The 15,717-nt window shown below is 28.9% G+C and overlaps 1 protein-coding gene across 1 annotated transcript; it reads right to left on the bottom strand. All coding sequences in view use genetic code 4, as the record gives it.

Annotated features, from left to right (window-relative positions):
* Positions 1-1,153: 1,153 nt before the first annotated feature.
* On the bottom strand, positions 1,154-1,947 carry PG998_006571 (uncharacterized protein; the record flags this gene model as incomplete). Its single annotated transcript has 3 exons — positions 1,154-1,527; positions 1,682-1,771; positions 1,893-1,947. The coding sequence occupies 3 exons, from the start codon at positions 1,945-1,947 to the stop codon at positions 1,154-1,156; spliced, it is 519 nt and encodes a 172-aa protein (XP_066731580.1).
* Between the last annotated feature and the right edge of the window lie 13,770 nt (positions 1,948-15,717).

Below are 15,717 nucleotides of genomic sequence, written 5' to 3'. Positions count from 1 at the left end.
AGTAATGTTTCTAATAATAACATTATTATTAAATAAGATCTAATATTTTCTGTAATTGAGTTTCAATTAGATAATATAGCTATAGGCATTATTATAGTAGTTAATAATACAAAATATATAGAAATCCCATCTACTCCTAAATATATATCAAATAAATTTATATCATAATGTTCTTGTACAAATTGAAATTGATTAGAACTAAAATCAAATAATATAAATATAATTAAAGATATTGCTAAATTAACAAGAGATGTTACGAAAGCTGTTATTTTATATGATTTAATTTTTGAAGGTGCATTTTCCGTATTATCATAAGATATATCACTAGATATTAAAAATATTCCTAATATAGGAATTAATAACAAAGAAGATAATAACATTTATTATCTAAAAAAAAAATAAAACTTCCCATATAATTAAACTAAAATTACATCATAAGTAAACAATTACATGAATAGATTCTCTCACTTTACCCTCCCCTTATTCCCTTTATTACCTCATATTTTCCCCCCTCCCCTGATATCACTAGTGATATCAGGGGAAGAGGGAACCCGGAGATATGTAAGGTAAAGGGCAATAAACAAGGCTGAAGGGAAACAAAATAAGAAAATTAATAATACATAAATATCTAAACATAGCGAGATATTATGGTATTTAGAATAAGCTTATATTAATAGGGAATATATCAAAACTATATAAAATACAAGGAACTAGTACAATAAATGCAAACACTACTGGTAATAATACAGTTCAACAGAAAGACATTAATTGATCAAAACGTATTCTAGGGAAAGATGCTCTAACTCAAATAAAAGTAAAAATCATTATAGAACTTTTTACTCCTAAACTTAATCCATATAAAAATCCTTCTAAGGCAGGTGTATTCATTATACCTTGAACAAAGTAATCTAAAACTAAAATTCAATCTATAATAAATAATTGTCACACTAAAAAGTCTAAATAACTTAATAAATAAACAAAATCTAATATTAAATAACCTCCTAAAAATAATATACTTGTTAATATACACATTAACACTATACTACCGTATTCAGCTAAGAAAAAGAATACGAATACAACTGCAGCGTGTTCTGTCATAAATCCACTAACTAATTCTGATTCCTTAATTGTAAACAGAAAAGAAAATATCTACTTATTCGTCAATAGGATTAACTTTTAAGTAGTATTTGTTTTCGTAAATCAAACCTTTATTTATATATTTACTTACAGTAACTTTAGATACATTTAGATATTTAGCTAAATCTGAAGCATAATCAAATCTTTTTATAAGCTTATTATCTAAATCGTAAAGACCTACACCATTAGAATATTTTTTCTTCTTACTTCTCATAAGATCTTTAGTATCTTCTGAATGAGTTTTACCAAACATAGGATTTAATGCTCCAGGTTTACTGATTAAACTTTTAGATTTTTCATTGTGGTGTTTTCCAAATAAAGGATGGTTCATTTTATTTTCGAACCTTTTCACCATTTTTTCCTTAGCTTCATCTGTATGTTTGTAGCCTTCTAGACTAGTTGCGTTTCTCATAAAATTATATAAATTACTGGGCCTCCGGCCAAGTTCCAGTCGTCTTTTCTTTTTTTAAAAAAAAAGAGTCGACGACGCCCGGAACTAAATTCAAATTTCTTAATATACATACTTTCTAAATCAGTTAATAACTTAAAACTGGAAGATTTGTTTTCACCCTTTCGCCCAGGACTAGCTGGGCTAGGCCGAAGGGCGGGAAGAAATAGCCCAGGACTAGCTGGGCTAGGCCGAAGGGTAAGAAAAATACTCGTAAATGCAGAAGTCAAAATTATCTAAACCATATTTTAATATAGCAGCTTGTAAAGCACTATTAGATTTTCTTTTAGCCCCGGCGGCGACTTACGCCTGCTTTGCAGGCTCAAGGAGTCGCCTGGGCAACGAAGTAGATAAATGTTCATTTAATCTTAAGTATAAATCTTTTGCACTACCTATATATTGTTTACCACCTCTCGGCCCAGGACTAGGTCCTTGGGCCTAGGCCGAAGGGTTAATTTTATTGATAAAACTATATATACCTCCTTTATTTGAGAGAAGCTTACGATTAGATAATGTATTATCTTTATCTTGCAAATTACTTATAGTTAAAATAGGCGTAGGTGTATCTAAATTTGAAGGTTTTGAGGTTGAATAATTTCTACATCAATTTTTACTAAACGATTTATTACTATTTTTTTCAACCTTTCGCCCAGGACTAGCTGGGCTAGGCCGAAGGGTAAAAAAAATTAGATTGATGTTTTACTATTTTCATATACCACATATACTTTCATATATGTATGGACTATATCATATACAAAAAAAGTTTTTGTATTTTCGCGTGTAGTCTCTGAGGGTCCTACTTGTAAAAAAAAGTTTTTTTTACAATGGTTTCCTGCTGATTGCCCATTGTAACATATTTGAGAATTTTCACGTAATCTTACTAACATATACCTATAGCATAGCAAATAATGTTAATTATCGTATCTAAATCTTTAGGGGTTTCCAGCATATGGCGAAATTTAAAGAGGCCAAATATTTAAGTTAGTGATAAAATCTATTCCCTTTTACCTCTTTATAATGTATGTAGCGATATAAAGGGATCATGGGTACGATTCAGCCTCTGCTAAATCAAAAGGAGCTCTATTAGTTTCTGCTACAGATCCTATAAAGAATATTAAAAATATAGGTAATAAGGGAAATATAAATCAAACTGCTCTTTGTGATTCTACATTAACAGTTAAATTAAAACTACCTGTTAACATAATAACAAGTAAAATAGCAGAACTTAAAATTAATTCATAACTAATTAACTGAGCTGTACTTCTTAAAGAACCTAAGAAAGCATATTTACTATTAGCACTTCCAATCTTGTTACCGTAGAGTTATTTAAGCTCTACTTCCAACTATTACTAGTTGGTTCAGACTATGTCTTAATCTTAATTTATTTAATTAAGACGGTTTAAATACGTTAAAGTAAAAAAAAATAATATGGAACTAATGACTTATATAATTTTTTTATGAATAAAATATGGTATTTTAAACAGGTGAACTATATATAAAGAATCCTTTATATTCTTTACCTGTATCCAAATATTCATTAATTTTATTGTTATGTATATGTAATTCACGCGCAGCTTCCTTTTTAGTTTTAAAAGGTTGATTAGGTAATAAATATAATTTGGCTTTTTCATCTAATCTATATACCCATATTTCTGTACGAACATTATAAAAATTTTGAGAGAGTTTTAATTCTATTTTTAAATCTAAGTTAATTTCTTTTTTAAATAGATAGACAAGCATATTATTTTGTTTTGTAAAATTTTTCGTATCTAAATTACGGCTAATTGTTCTATAATTTACATTAAAATAATCCGCCGCAGCAGATATACTAAAAAAGGGTTCATTATTTATTAAGTCTAATATTTTAGCATCATATGCTCATACTTTCACTTTATTACCTAAAGTAATAGATTCTGAAAGTTCTTTTAGGCTTTCTATTTCTATATATTCAAGCGGTCTACTAAATAAATAAGTTCCTTTAACTCCCTCTGGTTTTTTTGTGTCTAAAAAATAATTAACAACATCCCGACTAATACCTATATGATTAGCTGCTTGAGATTTAGATTGAAAGGGACTACCCTCTAACAAAGTTAAAGTTTTAGCGTCATAAGCTCATACTTTTATAGCAATATTGCTATAAATTTTTACATCTTTTAAATTATTTTTAATTTGATCCAATATAGAATTAAAATCTATTATAGTTTTAGTATAGTATAATTTCCCTCTAAAAGGTACATTAGTGTCTCTAAACAATAATAAAGTATTATAAGCAATTTTTTCTATTTTACTTGCTTCAGCCATACTATTATATTTATCATATATAGAGTTTATACCTTTATCTTCATCAAAAGAATATACAAATATTGTAATAGGTTTATTACTTATTTGTGTGTTAGTATCCTTAGGGTTATAATTCTTAGATTTTAAACTAATTAATTTATTAGTTAAACTTGTATAAATAGCAGATTCAACGTAAGAAGATGAAAAAGTTGTATTTAATATAGGTAAAAATTTTTGAAGGTAATAATTTTCTCTTTTACCTTGTTCAGCAATATCTGGAGAACAAATTTCTAGAATGGAAAATTTAAAATGATCTAAACCAATTAAATTTAAAAAAACATGAAATTTACTTTTAGCTTCAGCTTTAATATGATTATTCATTCTTCTTTTTATAAGAGTAGTTCTACCTATATAATAAATAAGAGGATTATATTTATATTCTATAATATATATTCCACCTTCAGAACCTCATTCTTTTAAAAAGGTTGATCTTTCTTCTACGTCCCCTAAGTTACAAGTTGCTAAAATTAAATTAGAATCAAAAGGAATTACTGGTACTGCTCTATCTTTAAATAAATCTTTTATATATAGTGAATGCAAGATACGCAAATCTTCATTTAATTCTATGTTAATATCTTGTTGAAAATTAAATTTAGAATCATACAAAGGGGTTGTTTTAGAGTAAAACCGCTTGGATTCAATATTAAAATTATAGCCCCGCGCGCACCAACAAGGGGTGCGCTGGGCTGCGGAGCCGGGTTTTCTTTTGTTATTATTTAAATAAGAATTTTCAAATAACACTGATGTAATTGGCGCACACATAAAAAAAATAAAATTAAGTCAGGCCATATTATTTCATACAATAATTGTAATTAAAAACTGTAATCTTAGAATAGAATAATCTAAGATCCCAATTGCTCTTGTCAGAATTTTTGTTCTATTATGAACTCATCTATTAGTCGTTGAACGTTTATATTTTATAAATAAAGAAATATAATCTTTACATTTAAATAAAATATACTTCGCTTCAAGTTGACCTTTTAAAAGGTGTTCTTGAAATTCAATTGGAAATATTTCTTTTATTCACATAAAAGATGGACTAAATTTTAAATGGGGAAATCCGGCTAATAGTATTCCGTAAGTAGCTAAAGAAGAAACTGCTAATAGATATAAGATACCTAAATTAAAATCACTAATTGCTAAACCAGGTCCATACAAAAAATAAAAAATAATAATTAAAATTTTAAAAACTTCTTCCTCTATTCATACCCTTTTGAATTTCTTTTATTTTTAGAATATTTTCTTCTAGTTTATGTTCTCTTTTTTTTACTATTTCCGAAACTAAGCATCAATCTTTAAAATCTAAAGATTTTACACCGGCTCCGCAGCCCAGTACGTCCTGACGGACGAAGGGCTAATATTGGATTATTAATAAAAAAAGGCATTATAATTTCAGTAATATCAGAAAACTTAGTAACTTTAAAGTCCACTGTGTTTTCTTTTTTTCTTAAATAACAAAGCCCACAATTTAAATAATCTTTAATTGCAATTAACAACACCTCATCTTTTTCATGCTGAGTTATTTTAAATAGAAGAGACTTAAAAATACCATTATCTAAAGAAACAGAGAAATTACCTTCACCTGATGTAAATCCAGATATTCACTGTGGATGTGGTATTACGCAAGGTTCTCTTAAAGGACGGGCAGCTGGAATAGTTTCAGGAAACATTAATTGTAATTCTTTTGATAAACCGAAATTTAAAGTTGCTTTTAGATTAATAATTCTTTGTAAACCTTCACTAGTCAAATGTTCTTTTAATTGGATAATAGAAACAATTTGTTTAAATAATAGATAATCCCCCTTTTTTCTAGTAATTAAAGGATACTTATCAAAAAATTGAATTAATTCTAATATCTCTTGCAATTTTCTGACTCTAAAAGTACATGTAGATTGACTATTGTTTACAGTCCCGATATTTCCTAAACTATGTTGAATTCCTAATATAACAGGAAAATCCTTAACATGGAGTTTAATTTGGAAAACGGGTTGAATTTCTCAACCTGCTTTATATTTAGGTTTTTTTGTCATATTACACATAAAACAACCCTCAGCGTCGGTAAACCCTGTTATAAATCAAGGATCTACTTGGGCGAAACCTTCGCCGATTTTATTATTTAATGTTGAATAATTATGACAATAATTAACTTTTAAAGTATTAGGGTTGCGAACAACCTTTCCAATTAATGGTGAATCGTAATAATTTTTAACCTACAATTTACTACAACTTATTTCTAAGCTATTAGAGCACACCTTAAATATTTACAATAATATTATAAATACCTATAGCCGTCTGCTCGTTGCTCTTTTACAGTATTATAAATATTTAATACTGACTTAGATACGCGATTGTCCATTTCTCAGAGCTTAACCCTCTGATCATCTTATAACTTATTACTATACCTGAATAATTACTTCAGCCACTTAAATACTTTCGTACCTAGTTTAGTATTATAAATTTTAGGAGTTCCCCGTAGTTTGACTATATCCACCCTATGAACCATAAGGTATAACACCATAACCTAGTAATGCAAAAACTAATGTAATAACTGGACCTAAAAAAAATAAAACGATATTAGCTTGTGTAGGTGCTACATATTCTTTTAATAATAATTTTAAAGCATCAGCAAAAGCTTGTAATAATCCGTAGTAACCTACTGCATTAGGACCTAATCTTCTTTGCATACTTGCCATGGTTTTTCTTTCAGCTACAGTAACATAAGCTACACTAAGTAAGGCAGGAACAATAACTAAAAGAACTTCGACTATCGATATAACAGTTGGTATATATAACATTGTAAAATTAAATTTGGAATTTATTTATTTATTATCCATAATCGTGTGAAATAATAAATATAAATGAAAAATAAATATATACTAATAAGGTCATCTATCTTATCTCTTTATCCCTCTTCCCCGGATATCACTAGTGATATCCGGGATATCCGAAAAAATAGTTTAAAAGACAAATTAGAACTTTAAAATATATTTATTTATTATAAAATAAACAAGATAAACTCTTAGTTCCCTCGAGGGGAACTAGTTTTTTACCCTTTCGCCCAGGACTAGCTGGGCTAGGCCGAAGGGCGGGAAGAAATAGCCCAGGACTAGCTGGGCTAGGCCGAAGGGAAAACTGAATTTTTTGCCTTTGGCTTATTTTTTCTAATTAGTTTCGGGCGTCGTCGACTCTTTTTTTTTTTTAAGAAAAGACGACTGAAACTTGGCCGTAGGCCGAGAAAAAATTAGAAAAAGAAGATTTTGGAAAATCTAACCTCTGGGGGGGGGGACTTGTCCACGCCTATTCCCACAGATCCCTAAGGGGAAGAGGATAGGGGAGGGCAAGGCTTGTCAAAAAAAAAGCCTTTTCCTTTACCTGGTAAGGGCCAGATGGACTATAAATTATCCCCGAATTTTTTAATTTTCGACTTTAGATTAAGGTCAGAAAAAAAAATATTCGCATTTTAGATTCGAACTAAAATCGGGATATTAGAAGTATCCTGCTCTGCCTTTGAGCTAATGAGAATTATAAATATATATATTTTTAAATATATATATATATAGTGTATAATGCAAAAAAAAAGTTAACACATATCTTTGTAAAAAAGATATAAAAAACTATCTTTTGCTAGCTCAATGTTTAAGAGTAGCATGATAGTGTGTGATAAATTGCAATCTATGAATATCCTGCAAATAAAAAGTTCCGGGACCCTCAGCTCTAGGATCTCCATAATATCTACCTGAATGACCAAAGATTTTTTTATGTAAATCGTATGCATCTCGACCACTTTCCGGGAAATATGCTTTTTCACCATCTGTCAATTTACTCAATTCATTGTCAGTTAAAGAAAAATCTCCTCATTGCTTCTCTTTTATTGTATTAGGAATTGAAAATCAGCACCCTTTATATTCAACCGTTATTCTTTTACCTGAATCAGGTCAATGCAACTGAGGTGTTATTATAGGATTACCTTGCGAACCTCGAGGAAAGGCATCCTCTGGAGCTGGAGTTACTCCTCCAGCTCCAGCTCCAGCTCCAGCTCCATCTCCAGAAGTTACTCCTCCAGCTGCAGAAGCTCCAGTTCCAGCCTTTAAACCTCTACCTTGAAGAGGTTTAACATAACTATTTTTGATTAAATTCACTACACTTCTTACTAATGTTATACATTCAGATAATAAAACATCAAATAAAATAAACTCTAATATAAATTCTCCTAAAATAAATAACACTAAAGCCATTAAAGGATCTATATTAAAATCTATATAATTAAATAAGCCTAATGATACCATAGTTACGAAAACAGGTATCATTATTCTGGTGAATGTAAAATATTTAAAAATATTTTTTTTAGTAAAAAGTTTAACCAATATAATTTTATTACCTTTTATTAATTCTAAGTTAAGGGGTTCTAAAATACCCATTAATAAACTTCTAAAAATAAAAAAAACTCATAATAATGGAAAACTATTTTTATCAAATTCAAAACCTAATAAATTAATAAATAACAATATTGCAATTAAAATAAAATTGGATTGTAATAACATTAATAGTTTAGCTTTAGTTTCTTTATTTTTAGAGAAGTTTAAAATGGCAAAATTTTTGGGCCTATTTTACTTTGTAAAGGTAAACTCACAAAAGCGTGAGGTTTTGGTGGACTACTTAAAGCTCATTCTAAACTAGGGTAACTTCTATTTAATAAAGCTTGTAAAGTATCTGTGTAGAACTGGGGTATCATTCATGGGAATCTACTTGCCGATTTTCCTTCTACTAATTGAGCGTAAACTATATATAAGAATAATCAAGCAGCCACCACAGAAACAATAGATCCAAAACTACTTATTAAATTTCAACCTGCAAAAGCATCAGGATAATCGCTAATTCTTCTTGGCATCCCTTGTAAACCTAAGAAGTGTTGAGGAAAAAATGTAAGATTAACCCCTATAAATAAAAGTCAGAATTGAACTTTAGATAATAACATGTTATAATTTAAACCTAATATTTTAGGTACTCAGAAGTACCAGGCTGAAAACATTGCAAATACAGCACCCATACTTAAAACATAGTGGAAATGCAATTTTTTTTTTGTGGACTATATCTTTACCTGTAATAATATTATAATTTATTTTTGCTATAACAAATATTTATTTACAAAAGGTACTTTGTATCATAAAGGATTATTATACTTTATTCAATCTAGAACAAAATCTGAATATATTTTATGTTCTATAGTACCTTTATTGGATGTTTTATACCGTCTAATTTCCATAAAAGGTTTAATTTTACTAACTCTATAAAATTTAATATCCGAATATAATCTGTTATGCATAAAATAATCATATATAAATAACATATTATTAACATTTTGAAATTTAAAAGCAATAGATGAGAACTCTCTATCCTTAATATCAGAAGATCTTTTACGGTTTACAATAGATGGTTTAGAATTCAAAAGAGTATTATCGAAATTTAATTTAGAAGAATATTCATTATATTCTAATTCCAAATTACACTCTATTCTATTTCCAGCATAATTAAATACTATAGAACCATCAGTATCAATTAAACCTGCATAATAAGGGTCATATAGTTTTATATTATAGTCAGCTTCTATATAATCTAGATTATATAAATTACAAGCTTCTTTAAAACCAGGGACTTTAAGTCTTATTAATCCATTAAGATGCTCTAAAATATATTTCATAGTTTCTTTAGTAGAAACTATAAATATAGAATAAGGTTTATTTTTATCTGTTCTAATTCTACCTATGTGTAAATAATTTTGTATACGAGTTAAGATTCTTATATCTCTATTATGTAATTTAATTCTAATTTGTTTTAAAACTCTTTTTTTACTAATAGGATCTTTTCTAATATCAAAATTTCCATCCCCATCTATTATACCTGCAAATCAATTTCAAAATTTATAATCTTCTTTTATCAGGTAACTGACGTCTAGTCTCTGAGGATCCTACTAAGGTAAATGTATTTACCTGTTGGTTTCCTGCTGATTGTGTACTCATAAATTCTGAACTTATGCATTTTACAGTTGAAAAATTTAGAATCTTCCGGTATTCATACCTCCTTTGATTTTAAGGATTTGATTTAAACCTTCTTCTGCCAAATGTTTTTTTTGTTTAATCAAACCTGCAACTTTACATCAATCTTTAAAATCTTGAGCTTTTACTCCTACTATAGGATATTTATCAAAAAACGGAATTATCTTTTCATAGTTTTCGCGAAACATTTCTACTCGAAAATGAAAAGACTCTCTATCTTTATAAACATTTCCACAGCCTAAGTAATATATCAAACTTCTTATTAGTTGCTCATCTCTAGAGTGCTGAGATAATTGAAATGTTAATAGAACTTGGGCTCCAGTTTTATAAGCAGAAGACTTCCTAACCTTAACCATGAAACTTCCTTCACCGCTAGTAAACCCTGCTACTCATTGAGGATCTCAAATTTGTTTATTTTTGACTATCGGTCTTTGAACTGAAATAATATTAGGAAAAGCTGCTTTTAACTCATCGGATAGACCCTGATTGAGATTAGCTTTTAGAGCTACAATTTTTTCCATCCCCTCATGCGTTAAATGTTCCTTTTTGGCCATTATCATAAGTACCTGACGTCAAAGCATGTAATCTACAACCTTCTGAGTAATTAAAGGATATTTATCAAAATGCGGAAGGATTGTTTTAGTAAGATGTTCTATAGAACTAACGGTATAAGCAACAACGTCCCTTGTACCCCCTTTTCTAAGTAAGCCTACACCACTAAAATAAGTTTGAATCTGTTTTAATAGTTCTTCATCTCGACGATGCAATTGAATCTGCAAAAGAGGTATAACTTTTCAACCCGTACAAGATGTAGAGGATCTCATTATTTTAATAATGAAGGAACCTTCACCATCGATAAAGCCCGTTAAGAATGCAGGATCCAATTTATTAGCGGGTGTGATAGAAGAAAAAGCATGCACAGGATATTTTACAGTATTGCGTAGGGGACGCAGCAAACATTCAGGCTGCTTAAAAAAATTTCTATCCCAATTCGCGAACAAGACAAATACCCTGTCCCACGAGTAGATTAGTAAATAAAAACTTGTTAATTCTAAGATTGATATGCTTACAAGATGTGCTACATTAGTAAAATCTAAATCAGGTTTTACAGATAAACTATCTAGACTATGTAAAACACAATAGGTTAAACCTATTAAACTTGTGAAGCTAAAAAGTTTAGATATATCAGGTAACTGACGTGTAGTCTCTGAGAATCCTTTACAGTTTTCTGCTGATTGTGTACTCATAAGTTCAGAACTTATTGTTATACCGTTATTTTGACTATTTAAAAGAATATTATTCCTACTTGCATCTAGTTTGTAAAGATAAGTTGTATGAATAAATAGTAAACAATATACAAATAATACAGTTTCCAGCATATAGTCAGTTGCAAAACAGTATTTAAAAGAAGATATACTATTTTGGCCCATTTGAGCAACTACATAGTAAGTATCGTGGAATGCTATATCTAAAGATGCGTTCGCCAAAACTACACCTGATAATCCCCCAATTGTAAACATGAATACAAAACCTAATGCAAATAACATTGAAGGTGTTAATTTTATAGATCCTCCATAACATGTTGCTAATCAAGAGAATATTTTAATTCCTGTAGGAACAGCAATTATTAATGTAGCTGCTGTGAAATAAGCTCTTGTATCTACATCTAAACCAACTGTGTACATGTGATGCAAAATGTTAATAGATATTCCTCATATCTACCCGCTTAGCTATATAACTTAGCGCTCCTTTCACAAGAAGGATCGGACTATATCTTCATCTTTTAATTAATAACATTAAGGATGCGCAGATCCTGTTTTTTTAGTCATACTATTCTCAATATTAATCTGTTTCTGTAATACTCTTACTTGAGTTAATCCTTCTTGAGTAAGATGTAATTTATTAGATACCATATTATGGATAGTTAATCACTTATCAAAAGATTTCCCCTTCTTAGTAAGTAGAGGAAATACTTTAAAGTAAGATATTACATCTTTCATTGATTTAAACCCTGTAGCTGTATAACGATAAACACCGTCGGTTTTGGATCTAAGAGTTACTTTACCAAATCCAAAAAGGTTTCTTATAACCAGAAGAATAGAACTATCCTTTTGATCAAGTAAGTAACGTATTTTTATAACATGACCTAATGCATACCTTGCATTGGATGTTATGGATACATTAAAACACCCTTCAGCGTCGGTGAAACCTGATAATCAAGCATCTTGTAATGTAACTGAAACAGGAGTCTTAATCAATAGAATTGTATTTGCCCCAAAACGATGATTTAAAGCTTGAACTCACAGAGATAATTGTTGTATTCTGTGCGTAAGAGCTATATTACCATTAAATAAAAAGGCTAGTAGAAGAATATGTGAGGGATCATCAACAATTAATCTGTAAAAGTCATTTTTGTTTCCGCTTTTTCCTTGTGGAAAATGTTTAACAGTTCCAACTCCTAACTTTTTTTGGATATAGAAAAGGATAGCACTTTCCTTTTGAGTAAGTACAAAGCGTACTCTTGTACCTTTTGCATATGTTTGAATGGCACCATCTCCTTCTACAAACCCGATAAATCAAGTTAGTCAGTTATTGGATAAATGTTGCGGAGAATTTCCAAAAAGTGTACTATAATACTCACTAAATGCTAAATAATTAAAAGATGTTTCGCGTGTAGTCTCTGAAGCTCTCAGTATATTACTTTCTAATAAGCACAGGGACTGATTGCCTGCGGATTTGGTGTAGCTAATAGAATTTTCACTATTCAAAGTACCTATTAGCACTAAACCGTTCCAGCAGATAGCGAAATAAATATAAATCCTTATATCACTATAAGGTGAAGCCAAAACTCAACTTCAAACTATAAATCCTAATATTCCTATAGACATCATAGCGTAGCAATTATTTTGCGTATAAATAAAAAAAAATATTAAGAAATTATTTTTATTTCAATCTATTAGAATTCATTTCTAAATTTAAGGATTTAATTTTATTTAGACCTTCTATAGTTAAGTGTTTTTTTTCTTTAATAAGTAGAAGAGCCTGTTTAAAACAAAGATAATCTTCATGTTTTAAATTAAAAAGAGGATATAAATCAAAATGACCTACCACCTTTTCTAATAAAAAAGAAGTATCTTGAATTATAAAATCACACCGAGGAGTACGTATATTAGATCTGACATCAACTTTACCACAACCAAAAAATTGAACAAACATTTGCATTAGTTCTAAATCCTTACTGTGCTGAGCTATATGAAATCTACAATACACTTTTTCCTTCAAAGCATAATCATTAGCAGACCTAACATAAATTGAAAACCCTCCATCACCTCCTACAAAACCAGACACTCAATGAGGATTTAATTTTTCAGGTAAATTTATAATAGGTTTATCGGCTGATGATATATCAGGGTAATAATTTAAAACTTTTTTGGAAACTCCTTTGTTTATAGATGCATAATAAGAAAGGACCTTAAGAAATCCTTTTTTAGTTAAATGATCTTTAGTTAAAATAATTTCTACCACTTTAGATCATAGTAAAAAATCCTGCATTTTTTTACTTATAAGTGGGTATTCTGTAAAGTGTGGAATAATAATATTCTTTATATAATTAATGTTTGTTACTCTATACACTGATTTTTTTCTATCAGGTCTAAGATAAATAGCACCTACACCGAAAAAAGATTGTATTTTATACAAAATATAACTATCCTTTTCATGTAAATTTATTTCAAATGAAACTCTTACTTTTCAATTTAAAGATTCTGAAATTTCTATTATAACTGAAAAACAACCCTCGGCGTCTACAAACCCTGTAACCCAGTTAGGGTCAAGTGGATTTTCAGAGCTCACGCCATGATTAGTAGAGAAATTTTTTCTTAATACTTTATTTATATCTATGAAATTCGGTGATACGAATCTCACATTTACACAAAATAGTGGACTATATCTTAATCATCTTTCTAAGATGATTCTCCTTGTGTAGTCTCTGAGGTTACCCAACATGGATGGTGAATTCATACATGATAATAGATGTATATTATAACGGGCTACCTGCTGATTACTCATTGTAACATCCTTAAAATTTTTACTGTAATAATAAAAATTACTAGTATTTAAGGTCTTAGAAATGTTTCCCAGCATATAAAGGAGTTTTAAGTAATTATTAATTAACTTAGGCCTACTTTTGACCATTCCTATGTAACCAAATATAGATTTATTTGAGTTAGCTGAGATAGTTGTACTAATTATACCAAAAGCAGGTACAATTAAAATGTAAACCTCAGGATGACCAAAGAATCCATTTCTTCAAATTTAACTTACTTATTTTTTCCTCGTTAAATCCAGGTACCAGTGATATTATAATCCTGGGCTTGTGCGTATATTTATAATACGGAAGAAACCGACTGTACATTAAGCATCATTTCAGATACCTACCAGTGATCCAGTCTGTAGCGGTCACTTAAATAACCGACGGTCTTCGAATGAAAATCTTCATTGACCGTTAACACTAGTATTGCTAGTATTTATATTAACTTTTCCTTATATTAATTATTAATATGTACAACAACATATACTCAATTATATATGCATTATATTTAAGAGTTGCAAGTAATATTAGCTAAATACTAACTAAATCTAAGGTATATTCATTATAGAATATTTACTCTTTTGGATCTTATATCTTTTTACATTTGTCCTAAGAATTTAATAACTTATACGTTAAACCTTGACTTTTTTTCCTTATATTTTAATTAAATTTATTAATTAATCTAGCTTTTTCTTTTAATTCAACCCGTTTTATAGGGTCTAAATGTTTTTTATTTAATAAATCTGTATGTACTTCTTTTCATGCTATATATGAAGCAGATTTTTTCGTAACTAATTTATAGTTATCAAAATAAGTAAATATATTCTTACAATTTTCTAACCCACCTATTCTATATTCATATGCATTATCGGAAGTATGTTTTGATACTTTACCTCCATTAAATAATGAACAAAGATGTTCTAGTATTTTAATATTTTGCTCTCATTTCTGAGAAATATTAAAATTAAAACTGAATCCTTTATCTTTATTTATTGAACAAGTAAAACAACCTTCTCCGTCAGTAAAACCTGAAAGTCAATGGTTATTTAAACTAGGTAAAATAAAAGTATGTTTTACTTCAACTGTATTCAATTGAATTCTTCCTTTAGTCACTCATGTATTAAATCCTTTTACAAAACTTTCAAACTTTTCCTTTCTACGTGGCAATATAAGATTACCATTAAATAAATGAATAAGTAATTCTATTTCTTTTTTATTTTGAGTAACATATCTACTTATAAATTTAGATTGAGAAATTACTTTACCAAACCCTAAAGTTTCTTTTATATATTCTAATACATAAATATCTAGGTTACTTTGCGTAATAACGAAACAAAGATCACCTCTGTTATTTACTATAAAAGACCCTTCACCTTCAGTAAATCCTATAAATCAAGTTAAGAAATTTTTTGAGGGTAAACTATTATCAGGTAAAAATTCATTGTATTTAGAAGAAAAGGGTTCTAAATCAAAGTTACTTATTGAAGAAGTACTATAATTTAATTTAAATAAAAAGCTAAATGTGTTGACGGTTTTAATTTTTCGTATTGTGTACAACAATGTATGTAGCAAAAAAATTAAAGCTAAATTAAAATAAATAATTAAAATATCTTTAAAGAATAAATGTTGGAATAATATAGGATCACCTC

Source organism: Apiospora kogelbergensis, mitochondrion, assembly GCF_038363985.1.
Source record: "Apiospora kogelbergensis strain CBS 113332 utg000004l_segment0_segment0 mitochondrion, whole genome shotgun sequence".
Taxonomy (NCBI): Eukaryota; Fungi; Ascomycota; class Sordariomycetes; order Amphisphaeriales; family Apiosporaceae; genus Apiospora; species Apiospora kogelbergensis.
Note: the sequence above shows the minus strand (reverse complement) of the source record. Positions and strands in the feature narration are given on the sequence as shown.